The sequence below is a fragment of the Synchiropus splendidus genome, chromosome 9 (assembly GCF_027744825.2).
Source record: "Synchiropus splendidus isolate RoL2022-P1 chromosome 9, RoL_Sspl_1.0, whole genome shotgun sequence".
In the NCBI taxonomy this organism is placed as follows: Eukaryota; Metazoa; Chordata; class Actinopteri; order Syngnathiformes; family Callionymidae; genus Synchiropus; species Synchiropus splendidus.
The window spans coordinates 17,294,303-17,305,234 of NC_071342.1; the positions used below are offsets into that span (position 1 = coordinate 17,294,303).

Below are 10,932 nucleotides of genomic sequence, written 5' to 3' on the forward strand. Positions count from 1 at the left end.
TTTTAAACCATCCCAGAGATGAGTGCGTGTGAAAATCACACATGTCCATGTCGGTTCCCAAATGCCAAGTCATCGTGCTTCATTTTTTTTTTTTAACTGCATCAGCGATCTAAACGCAAGGAAATCCCATCCAAGACCCTCAGCGAATTGAGTTTCATTTATCGAGGACTTCATGCTCATTTACGATGTCAGATTCAGTCTCAGTGTAATAAAGTTCCGTGGTTATAGGCGATCGTGCTCAATCTCTGTGGAGCCACTGTCTTTGTCAGACATCTGCTGACAAAGAGATGTGATGTATCATGAGGTTTTGTGAATGACTCATCAGTTTCCTGCAGAAATATAAAATTAGAACTCCCCCAGTGCATTGCCTTGGTATGGAGGACGAGAGGCAATGAACGGTTAAGGACAGAGAGAAGATGCCTTGCCAGTGGGGATGTCTTTGTTGTCCTCCGGCGTTTCTGCAATGGGAGTATTTAGGTAAATCTACAGTAAAATAGATGAAAGTTCAAGTTTAAAACAGAAGAGTTTGCTCATCAATGGATCACTTCCAGCTGGATGTGTGAGCAGATTCAACCTACATAGACTGTATATGCTTACATACTTATACTTAACCTTCACCTTCACCTTCTTCTGCCGCTTATCCGGGGTCGGGTCGCGGAGGCAGCATTCGGAGCAGGGAAGCCCAAACTTCCCGATCTGCACAAACCTCCTCCAGCTCCTCCTGGGGGATCCCGAGGCGTTCCCAGGCCAGACCGGAGACATCATCTCTCCAGCAAGTCCTGGGTTTTCCCCGGGGTCTCCTCCCAGTAGGACATGCCCGGAACACCTCCCCAGGGAGGCGTCCAGGGGGCATCCAGATCAGATGCCCGAGCCACCTCAACTGGTTCCTCTCGATGTGGAGGAGCAGCGGCTCCACCCCGGATGATCGAACTCCTCACCCTATCTCTAAGGGTGCGCCCAGCCACCCTGCGGAGGAAACTCATCTCAGCCGCTTGTATCCGCGATCTCATCCTTTCGGTCATTACCCAAAGCTGGTGACCATAGGTGAGGGTGGGAACGTAGATTGATCGGTAAATCGAGAGCTTCGTCTTGTGACTCAGCTCCCTCTTCACCACGACGGTCCGACACAGTGACCAACCCGTCTATCAATCTCACGCTCCCCTTTTCCCTCACTCGAGAACAAGACCCCGAGATACTTAAACACCACCACTTGGGACAAGAACTGTCCACCGACCCGGAGAGAGCAAACCACCTTATTCCGGCCGAGAACCATGGCCTGACACTTGGAGGTGCTGATCCTCATCCCGGCCGCTTCACACTCGGCTGCAAACCGCCCCAGTGCATACAGAAGGTCCCGGTCCGATGAGGCCAGCAGAACAACATCGTCCGCTAATAGCAGAGATGAAATTATGTGGTTTCCAAACCGGATCCCCTTCGACCCCTGGCTGCGCCTAGAAATTCTGTCCATAAAAGTAATGAACAGAACCGGTGACAGAGGGCAGCCCTGGCGGAGACCAACATGCAACTTATTTACCTTTATTATTTATTAGTACTGGACAACAAGTCCTTCTTATTCAATTGTGATTATCATTCGTCTATTATTTGCACGTATATATGCAGTTACAAATATAGCAGTAAAGAATGACAAATCTGAAAAGTACTGACTTGAGCATTGTCTTGAAATAGTTGAATAAAAGGCCAAACCATTTGTTAAGAATCACAGCAGAGAAACCTCATATTTCTTCGATCATAGCTGTTTCTTGTCAAGTTGGAAACCAGAGTTAGGTTTTTCATTGAATTCGGTGTTGTTTATTACTCAATAAATACTCTGTATATAATATAATTTTCTTAAACACATCTTTATACAGCAAGCTGCATCTATGGAGGTGTGTTCTTTTAGTAATATGAACTTACTTTACTATTTGGGCAAATTCTATACTAACAGAAAAAATGCACATCACAGCATGTCATTGCAGTTACTATCACTCAGTTAATATTTGAGCATGATCACTGCAACAACCTGCATTTTGCAGACATGGCAAACAATTGCTTCTTTATTGAGCTGCTGACACTGAAGTGAACCTGAAATTTGAGGTCAGATGAAGTAAGATTGAAGTCCGGACTCTCGAGCGACTCTCGATTCGTGGTTACCTGGGCTGCTGCATGCACAAGTGATCTCGATGTAACATATCAGCTGTACGTGCCATTTTTAACATGTGCTACCTGAACGCACCATATCAAGATGAGAGCAACAATATATGCCTTGTGTAGTGTTGTTGATGTATTTTACACTCTCAAACCACTGAGTTAGATGTGTATTTTTTCATTATCATGTGCATTTAACTCCAGCAGGAGACATCTCTGGGTGTGAACCAGATTCCTTTCTGTGTGATGGTGCTCATCTCCCTATGTTTTCATGTTTTCTCCAGGCTCTCCACTTTCCTCCTGCTGCTGTCCACTAACATTCAGAGGTCAATTGACTTTATTAAGTTGTGTACAAGTACAAGTACAGTGTTTACTTGCTATATGACACGGCTCCACCCACCCTCTCACACATGTACCTGTCTTTGAGATAGCCTCCATTCGGGAATAAAGTTGGATGGATTATGAAAATGGACAATTTTCTTGAAGTAAAATGATCTTAACTTCAGCAATTTTGTAACATGGAAATCTTGCACTCAATGAAGATCATATCAAGTGTTATTTATAGAGGGAAAATGATTGTTATTGTTGTTGATGATTGAAACGAGAATAATGGTTGATACATATTTCTAATAGAAACTGAATCAAATGAATTCACGAAGCCAATAAAAGTCTGTTTTAGCAATTCACTTTGGGAAAAAAAACCTTTTTGAGGGACTAAAGTGCTACTTCCACAGCATTTCTGGAAAAATAAGAAAAGAAAGAAATTCCTTAGAATGTGTGAAATATCCCTCTGCGCTAAAAAAAAGTGTGTTTTTCATGACCGTGCACCGCCTGGAGGAGATGACATATCCAAGAAAAACTGCTCTCTATTACGAGAGTAAGAATGTGTTTTTTTAAAGGAAGTTTTCCTCTGAGGTTCACGTATGTACAGTATCACTGCAGGCTCATCGGATTGGGTTTCAGTAGCAAGTCTCTCCAGCGTTTCAGTAGACAAAATATGGACCTTTTGAGTGTTAAGCGAAACAGTGCTATGTGCTATGTTATTGTTTCCGCTGGAAGGTTTGATAAACAGGATGCGAAAGTAGCTCGACGCGAACGATCATCCATCATCTCGCCGGCCTTTGCAGCGTTATCCATGCTGGCAGCCCTGAAGGGCGTCATCTGTCCTCCTCTTGTAATCCCAGGGAGTGTAGTAAAATTCACTTGTCACATTGTTTTACAGACAGAGCCGACCAGCAGTATGTGACTCTTGTTTTGTTTTATTTGCTTCATCAACAACGGTACACATTCGGTGGTCTCCCCGCACACGTAGCTCTCGGGAGACTGGTTTCAGTAGCACAGCAAGTTTCATCGAACGTTGCAAATGAGTGCAACTCAGCAATGAGTGCAGGATGCTTTCCCTCAATGTTCAGTCATCTGTAAATTAGACAGCAAAAGTATGGTCCATACAAACAAGGAGGAGAAATGTAAGGGACTCAGAGACAAGTGTAGGTGCTGTGAGAGGAGCTACGCATCTCATCCAGTCTAATTCGACCTACTCTAAGACCCCTCAAGCCTCCTCACAAAGCTCTACAAAGCTGCAGATACAATTGCAACCACTTGAATACGAACGCTTGATGGGATTTACACTACAACTGGACAAACAGTGCAGTCCACTGTAAAGTGTCTTTCTGCTGGCTGAGCAACATCTCTGTTTAGGCGGTGATGAACGCGGATACATGTGCACTCTATGCAAGCATAGATATAATAAACATACCGGAACATATTTGTCATATAATATATATATAGATATATATATATATATATATATATCTGTGGCCAGCGTCTGTCACATGTGTACCGTCATATACATTTTCAGATATACATATTTTCATATATACAGGCACATCAAGTGCAGTACGTTTTCCTAAACACATAGAGATGTCTGCGTATTTACATAACTGTTTCAAGTGTCCGACTCAAGTGGAGCCACTACCCAAGACGAACGCACACAACGCCTCCCTAGAGGTCCGAGATTTTATTATTTTTTTTAATAATCCTGGCAAAAATAAATAACAGAAAGTGCGGGACAAAATAAAAACTTTCCATTGAAGTAAGTGCACCGTCTCAAGCGTAGAAGATGAGTTCGGGAATCTGACCCCCCTGCACTCCGGTTCCATTTGTGCTGTCCGAGGAGCACTGGAATTGAAACGTGGCCTTCCCACACTGAACCTCAGTCATCCCCTCTTGTCCAAAGTAGCTGAGCTCATTTCCATCGAGAACCACGCTGGCAGTGTAAAAGGTGTCGGGCTCAATCTGAACCGGATACTCGAACCACACAGGGAAAGTGTTGCTGGACCCGTCAGAGAAGTATTTGCTAAGGTTCTGGCCCAGAAGTACTCCTTGGCGTTTGAGCTCAATCTTGGCGCTGTACTCTGCTGATCCACAGCTCGATCCGTACAGCCCGAACCCGGCAATAAAAACTCTCTTGTCCACGGCAAACTGTATGCTGTCACAGCGGCCTCGATAGCGCCACTGATTGCTTCTGTAGGCACAAGACTGGAACCTGTGGCAGCGCTGGGGCGTCAAGCCTTTCCTCTGCTGGCTGACAAATTGCAGTTCTGGTTTCTTGGCTGCCGTGTACCATAGAAAGATGTCGTTGGTCTCATTAAGCGTCAGCACGCCTGACTGGGCCGCTCCATTGGCAAAGTCATCCAGCGCCATTGTCGGTATACGAATCAAGTACATTGCTTTACCCAACACCTTGCGCTTGTTGTCAGTTGAAGAGGTGATCTCCTGTCTCTGGCATTCAGCCTCAGCCCAGCTGAGTGCTGCCTCAAACACGACTATCTCTTTAGCGTTGAGTGTCTCGCGCTGCAGAATGCTCTCGAGAGTCTGGGCGTCGATGTCGCAGAAGCCCTCCGAGCGTAGCGCCAGCTCAGCTTGGGCATCAATCACCTCCCAGCAGCGCTGTGTCAGCTCGGGTTCCTCAAACAGGCAGCTCTGCGAGAGTAACACACATGCGTTCTTGGCGCTCAAGCTCGTCTCCAGGAAGTTAACGCAGGCACGTGCCAGGTGAGGGACAATGTACTTCTTGGCAGCATACAGAGTGGCTAACACCGTGTCCGCACTCAGGTCGATCTCGTCGCAGTAGATGTACCTGTGGAAACACGGTTTCTGTGGTTAATATTCGCAGCACAACAAGTCAATCAAAAGCTTGGATTTGCTTTCTTCAAATGACGCTTTCTAGAGAGATCAAGCTCTTGTTTTGGTATTAAAATTAACATCAGGCAACAGACGAATTGAAATATGCTTTAAATTGTTCTCACTGGTTAGCGCTTATCGTGCTTACAGTGGTACCTTGGCTCATTCTGTGCGGATGCTCTGAGTTTACAATGAGCAGAAGCTAAAGCAATATTTAACATAGGAATACTGGGTTTTAATCCGACCCCATTTATTGCATGGGGGTGCAGGGCGCGTAGGGCAAAGTCCCGAAATGGAACCCCAAACATTCATACAGTACCAAAGCACTCTTAACTGAAGTACCACTGATGGATCAAAGCCAGGAAGCTGGCTCATAATCCCGACACCCCTCGCAACAAATAAGGCACTCGTAAACTGAGGACCCACTATTTTTTGGAAGAACCAGTGATCAAATGCTATGTTTGCTATAATACAGACAGATGTCCAATTTTAGTCAACCTGTGCCTTCTTTGGCGACACCTTATCCCCAGTCATAAAGCCATCGAAGAGTGCCATTTTTTAATGTTTCCCAGAATCCTCTCTTGCACACTGTGTCAAATCCAATATTGTCTTAAAAGTATAAATCAGAGTTCTGCCTCCCACGAGCCTTAAAGGGTGAAACTGCTCCCTCGAAATGTGCCTGATTCATATCCACAATAAAGCAAAGCTCTTACTTCAACATGGCCAGAAAAGCAGCTGGTTCCACATCTGGAATGTGGATTTCATCGTTGTTTTCAGCCAGTTCCCCGTAAAACATGGCATGGAAAACCGAGCTGCCCACTGCCAACACGTACTGCCGGTGGAAAAGAGACAGTTAGAGATAACACGCTCGGCATATTCAGCATCATCCCCAACTGTTTGCGTTTGTTTTGCTCACATCAAAACAGGCTCCAGTACAGTAGCGGAGGGAGCACGCAATGTGCAAAAGGGAGAAAATGCCTAAACAACTTCAGAGGAAATGCAATTAAGCAGAAGTGTGACCTTGATGAAACCGGAGACTTGCTGGTGCTAATTGTAAAACCCTGCATATATCATCATAATTTCTCCAATATCTCTTGTCTTGCTCCGTCTTTAAATCTGGATATGCATGGTGTTATAAATACAAGAGAGTGCAGCCGAAGTGTATCTAGGTCAAAAAGTGGGTGGCATACATTTTCTCAAAAAATAGCAGTTCTACTCCGAAACCAACCTCATGGAAAATCAATCCTGATAATATTCTTTTGTAAACACTGTTGTTGTTTACCTCCGTGTAATGGGGAGTCTGGATGGAGAGAGAAAAAAAAACCTGTCTGAACTCTCAAGGCTCATTTATGGATTAAGAGCTCTGATTTGTGTGGCTTGTAAACATTGGCGATTCGAAGTCTTAAAAGTACCTGGATCATAATGGAGCTCTTCAAGTCTTTTCATTGCAAGACTGTGCATTTTTGTGTGGCGATCCATCAAAAAAGGGTTCAGTGGAGATGCTCTTTTTTAAGTGAGGAGGAAGAGCAATAGCTAAGATGACGGTCAGTGTCACCTTCTGGCCCGCTCTATTAAACAGATGCTCACTGAAAAGGCTTTACTTTGCCAAAAGGACACAGCAAATATTGAAGCACTGTATGGTTTCCATCCAACTGGCGTAATGTCAGACTGAAAGCACGGTCGAGTCATTTCCACCGTCCTTCCATCATCCATCCATCCACCACGATGGATATAATAGAATTAGACTGTCATAAAGACGTTTTCAACCCAGAACCAGCTTTGGTTTCCCCCCGTCAATCCATCTATTTCCTCTTCCTTATCTGAGGTCTGAGGGGCAGCTGAGGAAACAGCTTTTGCAGGAATACTGAGGAGGTCCCTGGGTCAACTGAGAAACCTAATCTTTCCAGTGTGTTCTGGGCAACACATTCTCACCCCCAAGGCGTCAAATTGCATCTATTTGCATGTGGACTTTTGTGTCCCAGGTTGATGCCGAAGTCAGCCTCCAACCCCAGATCCTCAGTTTGAAACACCTTTCCGTCAACATGCTAAGGCTGACGTCAAATGTCCATTTGTAAATAGTCGCTATTTGGCGCTTTTGGGGAGGAGAATGTGTTGTTATCCTGTAGGTTTGCCTCCTCCTCATTGACTGTACCCATAACACATCAGCCATTCAACTGAATTCTAGACTTTGGTGTTGCGGTTATTCCTTGCACCTCCTCCGGATGGCATCATCTCAAATGGAGGGTAAAGCCATTCCGACAGTCACAGCACAACCTCTCAATATGCACATGCGGGTAAACAGTAAACAATGTTACATATCTTTCACGCCAAAAAAAACCTGCCAAAAGCAGTAAGTCTAAACACAACTCCAACTTTATCGTCATACACTGCGATTAATCCGATGGCGCTACGTGAATCCTGTGCTGGCGGTTTGTGAAAAGAAGCTGATGGTGTCGAGTTACTTTATTTTCAGTTCCATCATGAGGTGGTGGAATGATGTTCTTGCACCAACTCTTTTGTCTCATAGGAGTTGTTTTTCTATTCAACTAAAAATGCTGAGTAACCATTCTTCTATCTGAGGGATTCAGTCAGTACTTTAGTGTTGAAAATAATGGCTCATGTGGAAAATGCGTTTTTTTTTTAATGGCCTCGTGTACTTTCCAAGCACTTCCCAGCTTAATGCACTGTGTAATATAATTGTAAACTGACAGCAAATACATTGAGTTTATTAAGTTCTCATAAGCTGAACTGACGTTTTAAGTATTGGTCTTTGTTTGTGTTTAACGCTTGAATTCTTCCGTGGCACACATCTGTCAGACACGACCATTAAAAGGACCTTACGCTAAACATCAGAATGGATTCAGTTTTTCTACACCATGTGCTTTGTTCGAGACTTAAAACCCTCATCGATTATTCATGTGCACATCTTGGAAAACAACTAGGTCAGAGTGGATTAAACAAAGAAGTCGGATATCGACCTCTGGCTTTCAGCGCCGCTTGAATACGCGTCTGATTGTTCGAATCCGACATTGATTTTGCTTATTTTCATTGTGTTGTTATGACAAAAGCTAATCACGCTGAATAAGGGAGTTGGTTGCCAAGACAGAAGGCGCACGGCGCATTGTCCGGCGTGGTTCATTAAAAAGTTGTGGAGTGGTGCACGCGGAGATAAGGCCAACAAGAGACACTTTGTCACAGTTCTGAATCAGACGAGTGGCACATCCCTGCTCTCTCCGTCAGCCTCATTTACATAAATAATTGAGGACTGTCTCGCAAAGACACATGGTGCGGAAGTGCGGCACAAAGGAGTTGGTTTCCTCCGCTGCTGCCAGTCACCCTTTTTTTTCCATTTCTTCCAGTACTGGTTATTATTTGAGCGAATTTGACCGTGGATTCTTACTCTGTGTCCAGGCAGGCGCTGTGTCCGTCCTGGCTGACCCACCACGAAGTGGACGTCAGCCATCAGCTCATTGTTGAACATAACAGAGTTCCTGAAGGACATAAAGAAGAAACATTAGGGGAAGCACTTTCCTCTAGATCTAATGAAAATATTAATAAATAGAATTGAATGTGTGCTCTTTACATAGATATGCTTCAGTAGTAGGTAGATAAATGCAAATGAAAGGCTTTGACTTACAGTGTTTTGTAGTAAGTTACATGAAATGAGTGCGGAACCCAAATATTCTTCCATATCATGCTGCTATAGTGTTCATGTTTAATAGGAGAAGCTTAATTTAAACTGAATTTTACATCTGCCTCTAAGTGCGTTTGCGACATTTTAGCGCAAAAACCAGCTCAAACCTGAAGCGAAATGGTCTTTGATCCAAAGACAAAGTGGACAAATACGACATGAAAGTGTACGGAAAAACCCCACTGCCAACAATAAACGTCGTTCATATATAATTGAGTAGTGGGACGTGTCACAGAGGTGGGCAAACAGCACCATGATGTTCTGGAGAGACAACAAAGCCAGAGAGAGGGGGGAAAAAAAATCCAATATTTCACTGAACAGCTGGGTCTTTTGCTGATAAGCCAAAGTAAATATTGTGCTTCTAGTTCACAGCCACCAGCCTGTTGTGCACATCAGAATCGCACCCACGGCCTGTCAATTCTGTTGTGTTGGGGCCAATCGTGGCAGATTAAAGACACGCGCCCGCACACACTTTAAAAGTACAGTTTTCCTTTTGGTCCAAACTTTGAAGTTGACCTACCGTTCTCTTATGGTGGAGTAGAGTCCCTGCCAGTTACAGTTGTGTATGGTGTTGTTGTTGTTGAGGTTCTGCTGCTGGTACTGTTGCACCGTGGTGCCGGACGCCGGCTTTTTGGTGGGAAAAATATCCGCTGCCATCTTCTTCTTCTTCTTGCTCCTCAGAGTGATAATCTCGTAGCAGACCGGGGGCAGCTTGGAGCCGCTGGCACTGGCATTCCCTTTTTTGGAGCTCTTGCTGGATTTGCTTTTCACTGACTCAGGAAGCATTAAGAAGAAAGTCAGACATTTCATGTTCCGTCCCTTGGCATCCACCATGAGTCTGTTGGGCTGCCGAGCAGCGCAAGGACATGCAGGGAAGAGAGGCGCTCGGAGCGGACGGGTGACGGAGGGGGGCGAGAGATGTCACTGCTGGTCAGATATCATCCCTCCAAAACTACAAATAGTCTCATTGGAATCTCCACTGGAAGGTCACGCCGGGCATCCAGACTTTTCCTTCTCTGTGAAGTTTACTTTCTTCTGGGTTTCCATTCCTGCTCATCCAAAGAGGTGAGATCTCACCACCCCCTCCTCCACTCCCCCGTCTCCCTCACCCGCTGCTGTGACACTTGGAGATTTAGTGCAGCTGCAGTGTTCCTCAGTCTGACAGCGCGGTTTACTCAAATCCTCTTTACATCCTCCTCATTTTGTGCTCCTCTTCCTCTTGTCTGTGGCTTCCTCCCCATCACAAATTCTTCCTCCACGGAGCTACTTCATCCGCAGGATGCTGTCGGCGCGGATGCTGTCGGCGCGGATGCTGCGCCCGCTGCTCCTCTCAGCCGCTCCTTCTGCTGACTACAGAGGTTGAATGGGAGAGCGGAGCCGAGATAGAGCTCCCCCACCTCCCCTCCCTCCCGTCACAGTACTGAACACAGACCTTCTTCACGGCTCAGCCAATGGCGGCGCTCTGCTGCCGCGATTGGCTCGTGGAGCCAAGTGCAGCTCATACTTGAATATGCAAATAGCCAGCATCTCAATTAAAGAGCCAACTCTCCAGTACTGGAAAGAAACGTGTACTTTCTCTGGGAAAATACTTGCAGTAATGACTTTTATATGCATTTAAAAAAGGTCAGCGCTGATTTAAAAGTCAAATGAAGGGCAGAATTAGCTTAATAAGTGCATTTTCTTTTCAGCATTTGGACATGAATTTTTCGCATCACATTAAATGACTCTTAACTATTCATTCACTGTCAGCAAAAAGCACCAAATCATGATTATTTTCATTATTTTCTTATGCTGAAATCCTCAAGCCTTTTTCTATTTTGTATTAAAGCATCATGTTTTCTGTCTTTTTTTCTTTAACAAACAGGTGTCATTAATAAGACACACATTAAACAGTAAATTTCCTCTTCTGCAGG

The 10,932-nt window shown here is 44.8% G+C and overlaps 1 protein-coding gene across 1 annotated transcript; it reads right to left on the reverse strand.

Moving 5' to 3' along the window:
- Positions 1–3,394: 3,394 nt before the first annotated feature.
- Positions 3,395–10,396, reverse strand: btbd3b (BTB (POZ) domain containing 3b). The gene is made up of 4 exons (XM_053875984.1): positions 9,540–10,396; positions 8,729–8,819; positions 6,042–6,160; positions 3,395–5,284 (listed from the first exon to the last, which is right to left on the reverse strand). Exons 1-4 carry the CDS (start codon positions 9,851–9,853, stop codon positions 4,252–4,254), a joined length of 1,557 nt encoding a protein of 518 aa, XP_053731959.1. The 5' UTR covers positions 9,854–10,396; the 3' UTR covers positions 3,395–4,251.
- Positions 10,397–10,932: the final 536 nt, after the last annotated feature.